Source organism: Talpa occidentalis, unplaced genomic scaffold, assembly GCF_014898055.3.
Source record: "Talpa occidentalis isolate TD23 unplaced genomic scaffold, MPIMG_talOcc4v2.1 talOcc4.16, whole genome shotgun sequence".
NCBI lineage: Eukaryota > Metazoa > Chordata > Mammalia > Eulipotyphla > Talpidae > Talpa > Talpa occidentalis.
In genome coordinates, this window is record NW_023601653.1 from 47,498,087 (window position 1) to 47,515,518 (window position 17,432).

The window sequence follows — 17,432 nt, forward strand, 5'->3', positions numbered from 1 at the left end:
TCTTCTCCCTGTCTTTGTGGTTCTTATTGTTTTGCACTCAGTATAATTTTTCAAGAAAACACAAATGACACTGTAGTTCACATTAACCATTGCCACTAAGGCTGATGAGAACACTTAATGCTCAGTTTGTCAATCAGTCTATTAATGCTCACTAACCACAACTCCTTCTGTATAATTTCATACAAACCCATCTTGTACAAATAGGCAAATCCTTAATATTTAGGTACTAATCATTCTATGTGTGGATTAACTAGTCAGCTTATCATCTGTTTTCCCCTCTAACTTTTAGGGTGTCTTTGCAGTAGGGAGGAGAGGTTTTGGATTTTTTCCCCAGATTATTCTAACTCCTTTTACAGGCAGGAGGAAGTATGTAGTCTTGGGTTTGATTATTGCTTTATATATGGCTTACTTTGGAACTTGGTAAGAGACACTATGAACATCTATGAAGTATTTTACTGGAAAGATAAGTGGGTTTGAGATATACCTAGAATCAAGAAAATATTTTGAAACCAAATAAGGTTATCTGTGTTATCTCTCACTCATGTGGATGCCAGGGAAGATTCCTTTTGACTTGAGCATGTGCTTCTGTCTTGTCCATAGTAGTAAAGATCTGTCACACCAACCAATGGTCTTCACAAAATCAACCAGACCAACATTAGACGTGAAGGGCCCCATGACTACAAAGAAAGGAGACTTCAGTGGGTCCAGCTATACAAGGGCAGAATCTAAATTAGAGAAAAGGGAAAGAGACCACATTTATCTTGAAACATTTCTAGATAACATATTAGAAAATATTGTTATAATTTAACATATTAGTAAAATTTTCTTCGCATGGTAAAGATTGTATATAAGTCATACTTTTTCCTGAGGAGAAGACAAAATTAATTGCTTCATAATAGGTTAAACCTAGTCAGGCATTTAATGGCAATATCACTTTTAATATCTATAAAAATCCCAAAAGTTATTTAATTATTAACTCCCCCATAGCCTAAAGGAAGCATATTAATTATCCTAAAACCAATCCTCCTGTGAGTCTAATAATTAATTTTCACAATTAGAAACTCACCTAAAATTCACATTTATTAAGTTCATAACATTTTCTGTGTAACTACCTGGTTTCGTTTTCTTTAGAGTTTTCTATTTTTGCATCATCTCAGCCCCTCTAGATTTTACATATATTTAAAAATTATTAAGTTTGATGAACTTTGGTGAATTATATCATGAGTTTAGCACTTTTTAATTGCTTATAGTCCTTTGAGATGAATATTTTTAGATTCTCGAGATTCTTTTAATCAAAGTCATTCCCACTTCTTAATTCCAATGGAATAGAAATATTAGACTATTTCAATCAGTTGGCATTTCCCAAGTCTCTAAAATAGGGCCTGGCTCATAACAGACTCAATATACACTTGTTGAGTAGATAAATAAATTAGATACTTATGAAGTTGATATTCCTTTTAATATTCTCAATATATTTTAATTACATACATATGTAACTGTATTTATGAGACAAACTAGTAATACACAATATTTGTGTAGTTTTTTTTTTTTAAGATTTATTTATTTATATAAGCACTGAGTACAGTCAGAAGCGCGGGAGGGTGAGAGAATTCACCAGAGTCAGAGCAGGGAACAGAACAGGCAGACTGACAAAGTACACTGCTGATGGGGAGCAGCAAGGGTGGCAGGAGAGGTCTGCATGCCATGTGGGACCCTCCCCGGCAGCCGGGGATTGAACTGGCGCTGCAGAGGCTGTGGGCAGCTTCGCAGCCCAGCACTCAACTGCTGTGCCACCAGGGGAGGCCCTAAGGCCCTATTTGTGCAGTTTAAGAGAAGAATTTTAAACACAAAGAACAGATGTAATGGGTAAGTGAAAAGTGTGTTTATCTTTGGTGTACTTTAAAACAGCTCAATCATAAAATAAGTATATTATTAAACATTGCATCACTTTCTACCTTAGGAATGTGTATAAAGAATTTATAAAAGTAAAGAACAGTGATCATACACAAACAAATCTTTCACTATACAATCAGTCACTCTGAACATTTTGATGAACTTCCTTCCAGTATTTTATCAATGCAAAGGAAATTTTCTTTTCAATTAATGTAGTAACGAGTATATCAAAAATACTGGTTTATAGTTTACCTTTTGTTGCACTTAAAATTATAATGTAAATATCCAATATATTTTTTAAAGATTTATTTACTTATTTATACGAGCACTGGGTATAGTCAGAGGCACGGGAGGGTGAGAGAATTCACCAGAGCCAGAGCAGAGAGTAGAACAGGCAGAGTGACGAAGTACACTGCTGAGAGGAGCAGCGGGCATGGCAGGAGAGGTCTGCGCACCATGTGGGACCCTCGCCTGGCGGCCGGGGATCGAACCGGCACCGTAGAGGCTGCGGGCAGCTTTACAACCCAGCGCTCAACCGCTGCGCCACCGGGGAGGCCCTGTAAATATCCAATATTATTACACAGAATTCATAAACATAATTTTTTTAAAGATTTATCCATTTATGCATACAAGAGCTGGGGTACAGGCCAAAGATGCAGGGGGCGAGAGGATTCACCAGAGATAGAGTGGGGAACAGAACAGGCAGATTGACCAAAGCACACTGCTGAGGGGAGCAGCGGGCGAGACAGGAGAGGTCTATTGCACAATGTGGGTTGCTCCCTGGCCAGTGGGGGATCGAACTTGTGCTGCAGAGGCGTCGGACTGCTTTATAGTGTGATGCTTAACCCCCTGCACCACCAGGGAGGCCCCCCTAAACATAATTTTATAACTGTTAAATACTTCATTAGTTTAATGTTCAATTTTATATTAGGCATTCCCCTATAACTTCTTATTTTTTGTTATAAATGATGCTATAATTTATCATTGTATGTAAGGGTATTTTCTCAGTTGTTAATATTCTTCTCAATTGGTAATTAATTTCTCAAAGTAAATTTTAAAAATAGTTTAATCTTTTTATTTAACAAATACCTGCCAGACACTATTCCAAAAACTTTACAAATATTGACTCATTTAAACTTCATAATAACCCAGTACTATAGGCACTAGCATTTTTCTTATTTTAAAGGAGAGGAAATTGAGTTATATTTTTTTTTACTAATTTGCCATTGTTTTACAAGTCTATGTAAGCTTCAAGTGTTTAATAACACATCACCATACATACCACACCACATCCACCCCAAAAGTTCTAGTACCAGTTTATCACTGTCAAATTAATCCTCTTTACCTGTACTTCTCATCCTTTCCCTTCCCCCTTGGTAATCACTCTGTTGTTGTCAGAATCGAAAGCGTTGGTTTTGTTGTGTTTTCTTAGATCATTTGCTTTGTTTCTTTATGTTCCGTGTATTAGTGAAACCATCTGATATTTGTCTTTCTTTTTCTGACTTATTTCACTTAGCATAATCACCTTCAGCTACATACACATTGTTGCAAAAGGCACAATTACATCTTTTTTAGTACCTGAGTAGTATTCCATTGAATGTTTATATATCACATCTTCTTTATCTCGTCATCTGGTGATAGGTACTAGGTTGCTCCTTGTCTTGGCTATTATGAATACTGCTGCAGAATACTATGGACACATGTATCTTTTCAAACTAATATTTTCATATCCTTCAGATAAATATCTAGAAGTGGAATAACTGAACCATACGGTAAGTCCATTTCTAGTTTTTTTAGGAATCTCCATATGGTTTTCCATAGAGGTTCACCAATTTACCTGAATGTTCCTTTTGGTCCATGCCATAGCCAGCACTTGTTGTTTCTGGTCTTTTTTATATACAGGTATGATGGTACCTCATTATGGTTTTAATTTGCATTTTCCTGATAAATGATAATGGCCATCAGTATGCCTTCTTTAGAAAAGTGTCTATTCAGACCGTCTATCCATTTTTGACCAGGTTGTATGATTTTTTGTGGTTATGAGTTTGTTACATATTTGTCAGGTGTATGATGTGTAAATATCTTCTCCCATTCAGTAGGTTGCCTTATTTGCTCTTCTGGTGGTTTCTTTTGCTCACAGAAGGTTTTTATATTGATGCAGTCCCATTTATTTATTTTTGTTTTTGTTTCCCTTGCGGTTGGAGCTGAGTCCCCAGAAATATCTCTGAAGTTTGTATCATAAGAGGTATTTTCTAGCTTGCTTTTATATTTTTATAATTTCAGGTCTTACACTCAAGTCTTTGAATTAATTTTTTTGTATGGTCTTCGATAGTAATCTAGTTTCATTCTTTTGCATATGGTTTCCCAACACCATTTGTTGAAGAGAATTACCTTTCTCCATTGCACGTTCAAGGTCTCTCTGTTGTAAATTTACTTTCCACACAAATACTGACAGTTAACCTTTGGCAAAGGAACCATACCATCCAACGAGGAAAGGAAAGTTTCTTTAATAAATAGTGTTAAGAGACATGGACAGTCACATGAAAAAAAAAAAAAGACAGCATATCCTTACTTAACTTCATACACAAAAATTAATTCACAATTGATTAAAGATTTGGATTAAGACCTGAAATTATAAAAAAAAAAATTTAAAAGAAAACATAGATGATACACTACTGGAAATCAACAACAGAGATCTACCTGATAAATAAGGCACTCATACATCAACAACAACAGCAAAAAAAAAGTGAAAAGAAGATCTAACTATTCTAACTTCTCCAACAAAACATTCAGGTGGCCTAAACCGCAATGAGATATCACCTCACCCCTGTGAGAATGGCCTATATCAAAAAGAATAAAAACAACAAATGGTGAGGATGGGGGAGTGGGGGGTGGAAAGGAACACTCATCCACTGTTGGTGGGAACGCAATTTGGTGCAACTTCTATGGAAAACAGCATGGAGATACCTTAAGAAATAAAAATATCACATGATCCAGCAATACTACTGCTAAAATATTTACCAAAAAAATTTTAAAATTCTAATAAGAAAAGATTTATGCACCCTTATGTTCAAGCAGTTTTAACCACAATAGCCAAGTCATGGAACCAACCTAAGTGCCCATAGATAGATGAGTGAATAAAAAAGTTATAGAAAAAAAATTATAGAATATATACTGAATGGAATACTATTCAGCTATTTTAAAATATGAAATAGTACTTTTGGGGGCAGAATGAATGGATATTGAGATGATTATGCTAAATGAAATGTGTCAGAAAGCAAAAGACAGGTAAAAGATGGCTTCACTTTATTTGTGGAATATATAAAACCAAGGAACACATACTGGCAAAGCACAGAAAGAATAATTCTTAGACTCTGAAAAATATGCATGTTACCAGAGGAAATAGAGAGGCCAAGAGGAGATAGGGGAAATAGGAGATAGACCATAGGCACGGGAGTACTGGTGGAGAGTGAGTGAATATGAGTATAATGTGGAAGTATGAATATGTACCTCCAAAGAATAGATATGTAAATGACTGGAAAATTAATTTAAAATCAATTAATTAGCTAATTAATTAACTGTCTATGTATGTGTGGGTTTATTTCTGAACTCTCAATTCTATTCCATTGGTTTGTGTGACTATTTTAAGTCTAATACCATATTGATTTGGTTACTGCAGGCTTGCAGTATAGTTTGAAGTTGCTGAGTGTAATACAAAGCATGTTCATTTAAATCACCTCAGTTTACACAATCAGTAAGTGGAGAATCCAGGATTTGTATACAGATAATTGGACTTTGGGGACTGTATTATTAAAGGGACCATACAGTAAAAGGAAGGATCATTTTTTTTTTAACTTCAATACGTATCGCCAAACTGTTTCTTAATAAAATTGGAGTACCATTTAACCAGCACTGATGCTTTTTTAAACTTTCAATTTAATGACTCAGAAAGGGTATCTAACTATTTTCAAACTGTTGTTTGAAAAGAACCTGAGTGCCCACTGATACAGGATTGGGTCCAAAAGATTGTGTTCAATTGTGTGTTCAAGAGTAGTAAAGCAAGTCAGAATTGCAAAGATAAATATGGGACATTTACATAACAGATGATTTGGCAAAGCAAAATACTTGTGAAATCTAGCAGATGTTAATAAATGAGGGTTTCTGAGGTTGAGAGGGAGAGGAGTTTTTCAAAGTAAAACAAGTAAAAAAAGTATTTGTTTGAATGCTTTGGAATGATTTTTCCATTTCAATGAATTAGGAACTCCTATCCTTTTACCTCTTAAGGTCTTTTTCTGATGAGTGCTTTGCATCATTGATTATATTGTTGCCACTTCTTTTTGCATATTTTCTAATCAGTTCCTTGTTAGAAACAAGTAGGGTGACTTTTTTTTTTTTTTGATGTACTAAGGTTTTCCATTTGATGTAGTCAAATCTCCCATCTGTCTTATCATTATATCTTCTACGAGTTGGACAAAGCCCACTAACTCTAATCCCTGTAGAGGGGAGATAGATAATGCAGTAGAGTCATGTGCACCTAACACAAGACAGTTGGGAGCCTTGGGACTGGAAAAAACTGGAGGATTGTCCAAGCACAGAGATCACCACCAATTGCAGTTAGTTGTTGATGAGAATGGGCACAGTACATCATAAGCTTCTGATTTATTTTCCTGGAGAAGCCATAATTCATGTCTTTATATGAGATCTCCGATGGAGGAAAATCGCAGGCATAATAAAACAAATATGTGTGGGCCAGAGGGCTGAGGATTTATCACCTTTGGCTCAGGAGTTCCCTTTCACTTAAAATTCAATTCTATTTTCTTGTAATTTTTCTGTGGATTTTTGAAGTATATTCAAAATGTTAGACAGCTATAATTAGGTATGATGCAAAGTGAGCATCAAGTTGCTCACCAAAAACAAAGTGAAGAGATTAATTTCACATTTCTCTGTTCGCTTCCCTTGTCCTTGAGTTTCTCTCTCCTTCTTGGAATGCAGAAGAAGCAATGATATATGAAGAATATTAAACATTATGAAGGCGGTTTCTCTAATTTTAAAGGAACAGTTGTCCCTTTTACTCTGTGTGATTGACTTATATTGACTGCTCTCAGTTCCTGAATGATAGAATATAATATACTTGTTTGTTTGAAATTAATGTGGAAGAGTCTATAGGTAAATTGGAATCTAAAACTCCTTGAAATACTGAAAGAAAGCTAATGGAAAGAGAAAAGTACACAAAATAATGCCAAATTTTCAAAGAAGATTAAATCAATCTAACCATACATTTAACATTGCAAATTTGATAAATATGAATTTCAGGAAAATTTCAGTTAGGGAGGTTTATAGTTAGAAAGTGATCAACACTTTAAATATTCATTTTCTAGTTCAAAAATCATTAATCAAAAGCTCACTTTCTGCTGCAGAAATAGCAGATATTTTTATTCCTCTATTAGGATCTGCAGGCTATTTTTCCCTCATTATTTTGGTCCTGGGATTGATTCTGTGTTAATGAATACAAACACTGAAACCAGAATTATGCCAGCAGCAATGAATTCTTGATATAAAATCATTTTAATAATTCCATTACTCCAAATTAAGTCCTTCATCAGGTTTCTGTTTTAGCACTTAAAGTCTCTCCAATTTGGGCATGAGAATAAAAATGCAGAAATCATTTTGATCCAAACTAATTCATTCATATTTAATTTATCAACATAGTTGTAATTTACCAGGCCTTTGCTCAAATCAAATTTTATTATAACAAGTTTCTGCTACCATAAGTTTCCTTTCATGGGCATGATTTTTTTCAAGTCCCTTATTTCAAGGTCAAAATTTGTAGAGCTAAATCTTACCACATATAATTTTACTTCTTTTCAGTTTTATTTTGTATTAACTATTTCTATTAATTATACTTAGTGTTTATTTCTTAGATAATCCATAATTAAATTGTTAAGTATATCAGTATTGATCTAACTGCAAAGAATTGTCTGTTATGAAGTCGATTTAATTTTTCCATTTATCTTGGGAATCTTACATAAACTGTTCACAGAACTTGTGGCTCAAAGAGCAAAAAATGGAATCAAAAGAGCATACTTCTAAAAAATATTAAGTTAGTCTCACTAAAATAAAGAAGATAAACGCTAGGCAATTAGGGGTGTCTTTGCCAAGGAGGTGGCCTTTGATCTGTGTCCTAAAAAATGAGGAAGAATTCATCAAATGTCAATAGAGGTGAGGGAATTATATAGAAAACAACCAGCATGTGAAAAGGCACACAGGAAGGAAAAAGTAGAATATGTATGTTGTTGGCGTCAAATAAAAACTGAATGTGTATGGTAAACAGTAACTGGAGGAGGTTACTACTGTATAAAAGAGGTACAGGAGGTTAAGTGAGAGAATGAAAAGATAACTAACTGGATAACTGGAAATGAAGATGAGGGAGGAAGAATTGGAGGAGTTACCCAGTCTCTACTTAAATCAGTGTATGTATCTCAATGCTATTAAACAAGAAGGCAAACACAGCAGTGCTAGCTCCAGGGCACTGTCCACCTTTGGGCCCTTTTGAACTGATGGGAGACCTAATGCACTGGAATCCATTCTATTTCCAAAAATCACAGAAAATATTTTTTTATTACTCTTTGGTCAGTCACCTTGATACTTTCAAATCCTTACTAAAATGTGGAAAGTATTATTTTTGTCTAACCTAATACTTTTGTTGCATTTACCTTCATTCCCTATTGTTCTAAATTGTGAGAGCCGCAGAACAGCTGGTGACCATATTTGAACAGGGCTATTTCCCAGGATGTTCTTTTTAACTTCTTCAATACCTCTTTTCAGTATTCCTCTGATTCAAACCCCTCCATATTATATAATTCTGTTTGAGAGACGATCTGATGGGTTGTTGGTCAGGGGTATTTACATATTGAATTTTTTAATTGAAAAATGTACGTGGTTATTTAGTTATTATACTTCCCTTCATTTCTCCAATCTACTTCTTCAGCTGTTTTCTTATTTCTGGAAACTTGAAAATTAATAAAGAAATGAGGAAAGCAAGGCATGGTAGAAGGGTTTGTGGATATTTAGCCTGTGGAAAGGGCTAAAATCAAATATTCAAATCTCAAAGGAATAGCCTCCCTAATAATAAGTCATTCCCTACATGGATTGAATTTTAAAAATTTGAGGAATATAAATATATGGAAATGTGTATTATAATGTTTGTGTGTGTGTGTGTGTGCATCCTGACTAATGGAACATAAGAGATAGTGGCGACTCTGCCCAAAGCAACTGGATTCAATTCAAAGTATCTTAATATAAAGGAAAAGATATTCTAGGATTTAAAAGCCTGGTCTGAGTCTCATTACTTAGGCAAGTTCTCTAGATCTTACTTTCCACACATATAAAATGGAGATAGTTTCCACCTCATAGAATTTTAGTATGAGTTAAATGGGACAATCTCTATAAATATGCTTTGTAAACTATAAGCTATTATGAGTGGATAAAGAAGTTTTATGAGTAGATATTTACCTAGAACAATTTGACAGATTTCATGTGAGGGATTATATAAGCTAACAGGGGCACCTTCTCTTCCAGAGAAGACCCCAACATCAGACCTGGATTTGCTCATTCTCAGACTCCATGAGATTGTCTCTCTTCCGTGATTCAGTGATTCAGTAACAAACAGACCATTCCAGCAATAACAGCAAAATGAGGTAAGACGTGATTCCCCCAAGACTGTCCCCTTTCATATGTGAACCATAAAATAGGTAACCAGTGCCTAGCTGAAGGATGTGTAAGTTATTTCTATAGCAGAGATGAACAGTAGGGTCAGATGTGTTTCCTGATATATTAAACCCTCCTAATAGGAGAAATTTAGGTAGAAAATCGACCCTCCTCATAGGGTGAGGCCTCTTTATATTAAAGAGAGAGAAATTCACCCTACCCTTGAAATTGTCTTCTGCAAAAAATAATTCTGTCCTCTCCTTTGCTTTCCAGTGGAGTGACAGAATCAGCTGGTACCAGCTTTTAAGAGTTAATAATAAAGTTTTCAGCAATTTTAAGAACCAGTTGTTAAACACAGCCATTGTTAACAAACTGTATTAACTTACAACTAAATTGGTTATATTGCAAAACAAAGATAATACTCAAAATTTATCACTTCCTAAGTTTTCTTACTACACTTTACTATTATCTATACTTTTGAGCTTATTTACATCTATCATATCTGTGTGGTTGGAAAAATCTTATGTAACAGTGAGCTCACACATCCTTCCTAACTTCTTTAGTGGGGTCACATTTCTAGATGGATAGAGGGCAACGGAGGGACTGTTTATACCATAGAAACTGGCAAATGCTACAAATCGGGTGTCCCTCTCAGAACTGTTAGACACCAAAACTGCGCTCCCTTCATTCATTTGCCTAAATAATTTGGCTACAAGTGGTAGGGCAGCCAAAAGCATTGACTGTAGGGGTAATTTGATAATTAGGCTTTTAGAATCAGACTTCCCAGATTTGAATTCAAGTACACTGCTTATTCACTGTGTGACACTGGACAAATTACTAACCCTTTCTGTGTATCTGTAAAATGAGGATAAAAGAAAGGCTACCTTCCCTATACTATTGTGAAGCTTATTCGACTTGTCTATTATATATGTAGAACAAATGATTCTAACATGTAGTATTGTAATTATTTTAATTTAAATAAATTTTAATTATGATGTGGAAGCCTTTTTCCAGTGTTAGTTAAAGATTTTTTAAATAATTATCACTGTTGAATTTTATCAAATGCCTTAACATCTCACTGATTAGAAGTTCATTTATGGGCCTCCCTGGTGGCGCAGCGGTTGAGCGCTGGGTTGCGAAGCTGCCTGCGGCCTCTAGGACGCCGGTTCGATCCCCGGCTGCTCCCCGGCCACTGGAGGAGGGTCCCACATGGCGCGCAGACCTCTCCTGCCGCCCGCTGCTCCCCTCAGCAGTGTACTTCGGTCCTTCTGCCTGCTCTGCTCTCCGCGCTGGCTCTGGTGAATTCTCTCACCCTCCCGCGCTTCTGACTGTACCCAGTGCTTGTATAGACAAAAACAAACAAAGAAAGAAAGAAAGAAAACATGCCTCTATATAAAAAAAAAAAAGTTCATTTATGACATGTTAATATGGTGAGTTATATGAGAATGATTAACACTAGGAAAACTATTTTTTTAAAGATTTATTTATTTATGCATACAAGAGCTGGGGTACAGGCCAGAGGTGTGCAGGGGGTGAGAGGATTCACCAGAGACAGAGCGGGGAACAGAACCAGCAGATTGACCGAAGTACCCTGCTGAGGGGAGCAGCAGGAGAGTAAGGAGAGGTCCTGGCTGGCCAGGAATCGAACTCATGCTGCAGAGGCTGCAGATTGCTTCATAGGTTGCGTCTTACCCCTTGCGTGACCAGGGAGGCCCCTAATACTAGAAAAATTTTAAATGCAAGAAATAAATTTCACTTTATCATGGTGCTCTTTTTTTTTTTTATTCACAATAGATTTTTTCAGTTACTTTGTTTACATGTCTATATAATTTGAGGGTTACATTTTTACTACATATGTGCACATTCTTCACTCACCCTCCACCAAACCTCCCATGCCAATGTCCTACCTCCTACATACCCCCGTTCCCTCTGGTAACCAGAATATTACTCACTAAGTCGAAGAATTGTTTTTCTGTGTTTTGCCAGTGTAAGGCTTTTGGTTATTTATATTCCACAGATAAGTGAAACCATCCAATATCTGTGTTTCACTTTCTCACTTAGGCACTGATGGAGTCCCTCTGCCAATAATGTATTTTGCCTATTTCTTCATTATTAATAAATTGTTTTGGTTTCCATTTTGTGTACTTTTGCAGGTCTTGGTATCAAGATAATTATTAGAAGTGTAAATGATTTGATGAAGTTGAAAAAGAAACCAGAAAAATTTATTTTTCAATTCTTGGAAACAGTTTCAGTAGTCTTGGAAAATACCTGATTGCTGAAAGATTAGAAAGAACTTAACTGTGAAACTATCACAGTCGGAGCTTTTGGGGATATAGCTTTTTGTCAGCTTTCTCTGTTTTCAAACATATCTGCACATTGGAATCACCTAGAGAACTTTTAAAATTACTGGTACCTGCACCCCCTTCGGTACATTCTTTTTAATTAGTCTGATTTGTAGTCTGGCCATGGGAATATTTTAAAATTCTCGAAGTGGATATAATATGAAGTTAAAGCTCAGAGCTACTACAGTTCATTCATTTCACTCAGGATATTAGTTTAATTTTGTTTCTATCTTTTCATGAATAAATTTTAGTGATTTCTATCTACCTAAAAAGTTACCTTTTCTTCCAGGCTTTCAAACTGATTCCAAAGTACTGCTGCATAATTATTTTATTTTCTTTGTGGCTGTGATTATCTCACTTTTTACTTCTAATTTGTGTTTTCTTCAAACCTCATCTGTTATTAGGTAAATAGAAGCTTATTTATTTAGTGACCTTTTCAGAGGACCAATTGTTGGATTTACACATTAAATGTGTTATTTTTCTGATTTTTTTATTCCATAATTTCTCCTTTAATCTTTATATAGTTACCCTTTCTGACCTTCTTTAGGTTAAATTTGTTGATCTGCTTCTAACTTCTTGAGCTATTTCATTTTTTTTTGTTTCATTTTACTTCTCTTTATTCTTTTTAAGTCATAGAAGTATTTCTGGCAATCAACTTTTCAACTAAGAAATATCTGTGTATAGTATTTACTAATATGTCACTTTTATTTGTATTTTTATATGGTCTGTAATTACTGTTTTGATTTCCTATTTAATGTAAAGTTGTTTTCAGAGGGCTTTTTGTTTTTTTTTTTTTCCAATTTTCAAGTAGGTGGGTTTGTTTTTTTTTTAAGATTTATTTATTTATGTATACAAGAACTAGAGTACAGGCTAGAGGTGGGGGGGGTCAGAGGATTCACCAGAGACAGAGTAGGGAACAGAACAGGCAGATTGACTGAAATACACTGCTGAGGGGAATAGCGGACAAGTCAGGAGAGGTCTGCTGTGCCATATGGGTAGCTCCTCCGCTGGGGATCAAACTCATGATGCAGTGGCTGTGGACAGCTTTCATAGGTTGTGCCTTAACCCCTTGCACCACCAGGGAGGTCCCAGATGGGTTGTTTTTTTTTTTTTAAGATTTATTTATTTATGCATACAAGAGCTGGGGTACAGGCCAGAGGGGTGGGGAGTGAACAGATTCACTGGAGACAGAGTGGGAGAACAGAACAGGCAGATTGACCAAAGTACACTGCTGAGGGGAGTAGTGGGCAAGACAGGAGAGGTCTGCCGCACAATGTGGGTAGCTCCCTGGCTGGCCAGGGATTGAACTAATGCTGCAGAGGCCACTGACAGCTTCACAGGTTGTGCCTTAACCCCTTGTGTCACCAGGGAGGCCCAGGTGGGTTTATTTTTATAATCATGTCTAATTTTATTGTCAAAGAATTGCTTTTGATTTAGTTGGGCAATCCTTCTAAAGTACACTGATCTTAATTGATTTTAATCTGCTTGGTCATAACTTGCAGACTTGATCTTAATTGCATATATAACACCAAGCACTTCAAAAAAGGAAAAGCAACTGATTTGTTGAATATAATAAACAGAGAAAGAAGTAGCACCAGCTTCCCTTCCTTCTTAGGCAGATTGATTCCTAATGTGAGCTTTTCTCTTGCCAGGAATGTGCTTTAGATTCAAAGCACCAAAATTCCTGGTATGTGACCAAGAGAAAGGCCTTTTTCATTGTTCCCCTTCTATGTTCCTGACAATCAGAAACAAGTCCACTCTAAAGTCATCATATTAATCGAGTCAGGAAACTTTATCCACAAAGGAACAATTGCATGGGACATATTTACGATTAAAAAGTATTCGTTTGCCTGAAAATCACATTTAATTGGGCATCTTATATTTTTATTTGCTGACGACCCTATAGGTGGGCCATATGAGTACCTGTGGCCATTGTAGTGGGAAAACTTCAATCAGGAAATACATAAACAGATATGCGTGACTGTGTGCCAACTGAACTTTATGTACAAAAACAGGCAGTGAGAGTCACAGTTGTTCACCTCTGCATTAAACCAGCAGTTTTCAGCATTTAATGTGCATCATATAGCATGGAGAGCTGGTCAAACACAATGCTAGGCCCTGTCCCAAGAGTTTGTGGTTCAGTAGATCTGAGGTAAAGCCCACAATCTGCATTTGAATCTAGAGTCGCTCGTCCGTGGAACATACTTTGAGGGCCAATGCTTTCGGAAAAATGTCTATTATCTTCCTATTGCTAAAATGCTCCCAGAGGAACACAGGTTTTCCTCAATCTTAAGAGACAGAAACAATTTAATGTTGAAATCTTAAATATTCTCACGGCCAGATCTTCCTGACCAGCAGGGCTTCTGGAAACACGTATGGTACCTTTGGACTAATTATAAAAAATCACATCCTCTCGGGCTAGGATTAGAAGAACTGGTACCACTTTCTCTGAAGGCCCATAGCCCTCACCAGGGGCAAGGAGTAAGGCTGAGCACAGGCAGATTAAGCTCCCTCCCCCTTGAGAGGCTCTGCACCCCAGCACCGCCTGGGCCCTCCTGGTAATCATAAAATGTTAGGTGCCATTTATTCATCAGAACAACACATTCTAACCTTAAACTAATCAGTAAGCTTTTATTTCTTTTCTTGAAGTGAAAAAAAAAAAGCAATGATTTTTTTCTACTTGGGTTTAACAGACTTTTTTCAGCTTGAGAAATTACTTATGTAAAGTATATCACTGTGATGAAAAACAGTAATTGTAAGCAAAATCTCAGACAAGCTGACGCCTGCACTCTTACCCCCAAAGGGAAAAAATCACCAACTTTTAAGAACTCTTTGTAGTTGTTATGCTCAGTGTCAGTACAGTGAATGATCTGGACTGTTTGATGCTTTGAAATATATTGAAGGTTTCTTTGGAGGATAACATAACAGGGATATTAATTGTGAATGTTCCATGACCATTCAAAAGGGTACCTTCCCTCTGGGAAGGCTGGATAGCTTGAAATATTGCTGCTCTTAAATGTGTGTGTAGTGTTAACAGCATCTATGCATCTATGAGTTATATGGGTTTCCTATGCTCTTACTCAACCCCCTCAACTAATGACCAAGAGCTCAGGGAGGAAGTTGTCATGCATTATTTTGGTTCTCTGGCAGGTACCAAATCATTGGAACATAGCAGACACTCATTTATTAAATGATGAGATGTTTTTTGGCTCATAAGTAGGTAAAGGGCGATGATTTCCGGTCAGCCCATCAAATAAAAAATGAATTTTTGTCCTTTTTATTTTCTCCCATTTGGACTAAGAGCTAATCTGTTAACTTAGAATCCATTGTAATCACTGCATTTCTTTCTGAAAATATACTTTTCCCCACACTTACATTCCTATGACAGATTTTACTCAAGGCTTATGTTGATTTTAAAAGCTTTAAAATAGTAACATAACACATTAACTAAAAAGACATGAACTTATTTCTCTCTAGGTGATTTTTTTTTTAATTGCACCTTTGTTTTTTGGTGTTTTTCAAGATATTCAGCAATGAGTAGGTATTACCTTCATAATTAAGAGAATAAAGAAAATTTGGTATTAGAAAAAAAAATCAGTCCATTTTTTTTCCTCAGATATTTCCACTCTGGTTCAAGTTCTACTCATTGAGAGTTTACACAGAAAACAAATTCTCTCTTTTACATGGAAAAACTATTAACGTTTAAAGGGGTCCTTCATATTCTCTGAGTCTTCCATTTTAACTTTCCTTAGAGGTTTATTACTGGGTTCCTAGATCATTCACCTTCTTGTTTGTCTCTAAACATAGTCCTATTGGTGAAAAATAATTTAAAATAGAGGTCCCAAAACTGGACACATTATTTCAGGTGAAAATTGATCCACACCAGAATCTCTCTTGGTTCATATATGGCACCACCACATGGAATTTACTGCAATTCCTCTTCCTCATTCCTTTGCCACCTGCTTTTGTACAAGTAAGAGGCACGTGGCAGCTCTATCACCTGCACTTTTCATATTCTCCCTCCTCAAGTAGGACCCAGACCGTGGACCTAAGGAACAGCAGCACAGTGACAGAGTTTATCCTCCTGGGCTTTGAGCGGAGCTCCCCGTGCACGCGGGCCCTGCTCTTTGTCCTCTTCTTTGCTCTCTACAGCCTGGCCATGGCCATGAATGGCCTCATTATCTTCATCACCTGGAGAGACGCAAGGCTCAACAGTCCCATGTACTTCTTCCTTGGCCACCTCTCCTTCCTGGACGTCTGCTTTATCACCACCACCATCCCCCAGATGCTGATCCACCTGGTTGTCAAGAACCACGTTGTCTCCTTTGCCTCTTGCTTGACCCAGATGTACCTGGTTTTTGGTGTGGGTGTGGCAGAATGCATCCTCTTGGCTTTCATGGCCTATGACCGTTACGTTGCCATCTGCTACCCACTTAGCTACGCCCAGATCATGAGCCGACAGGTGTGTGTGAGGCTGGTGAGTACTGCCTGGCTCTTTGGCATGATCAATGGCATCCTGCTTGATTACATGACATTCCGTGGACCATTCTGTAGAGACAACCACATAGGAAATTTCTTCTGTGAGGCCCCCATAGTGATCACTCTCTCTTGTGGAGACCCCCAGTTTAGCCTGACGGTGATCTTTGCTGATGCGATCATGGTACTGCTCAGCCCCATGGTGCTCATTGTCATCTCCTACATGCGTATCCTGGCCTCGATCCTTGGGAGAGTCTCCTCCTCAGGTCGGGGGAAGACTTTCTCTACCTGCGCCTCCCATCTGACCGTGGTCATCTTCTTCTACACTTCGGCCATGTTCTCCTACATGAACCCTCGCAGCACACATGAACCTGACAAAGACAAGACTTTCTCCCTCCTCTACACCATCATCACCCCCATGTGCAACCCCATCATCTATAGTTTTCGAAACAAGGAAATGAAGGGAGCAATGGTGCGGGCTCTCTGGAGGACTAGCTCCTGAAAGGGAGCTCCCTCCTCAGCCCTGACAGTCAGGAACCTCCAAGAAAAGAGCATTCATGGCTTCCTTTCTACTAGAGACCTGGAACTTCTTGCTGATGCCTTAAGTTCATCATCATATTCACTTGGACCCTCCTAAGGAGAAATTGAAACTTACTGAGCTTTTTTTTATTTCTGAGATACGTATTTAAGTGTACTGAACTCTATTTCTTTTTATCTGTATAGTTCTTTTCCATACTATTTCATTCCCAATCTGAGTTTTGATAAACACTTAGGAATGAACTTTCTTCTTTTCAACTTGTCATTTTAGTCTTTCTTTTATTACACTCTCATTTCCTACATCTTCCCTCACCCATTCCAATCTTATATGAGAAAAGTAAAAGGGAGAACAACAAGGGAATTAGAAAAAAGAGTTTTCATTAAGAAACATCAGAGAAGGGCCTCCCTGGTGACGCAGGCAGTTGAGAACAGCGCTGTAAAGCTGTCTGCAGCCTCTGCAGCGCAGGTTCAATCCCG

At 37.0% G+C, this 17,432-nt stretch overlaps 1 protein-coding gene across 1 annotated transcript; it reads left to right on the plus strand.

Moving 5' to 3' along the window:
* The first annotated feature begins 9,585 nt into the window (after positions 1-9,585).
* Positions 9,586-16,920, plus strand: LOC119246957 (olfactory receptor 10AD1). Its single transcript, XM_037513193.1, has 2 exons — positions 9,586-9,590; positions 15,975-16,920. Exons 1-2 carry the CDS (start codon positions 9,586-9,588, stop codon positions 16,918-16,920), a joined length of 951 nt encoding a protein of 316 aa, XP_037369090.1.
* The last annotated feature ends 512 nt before the right edge of the window (positions 16,921-17,432 follow it).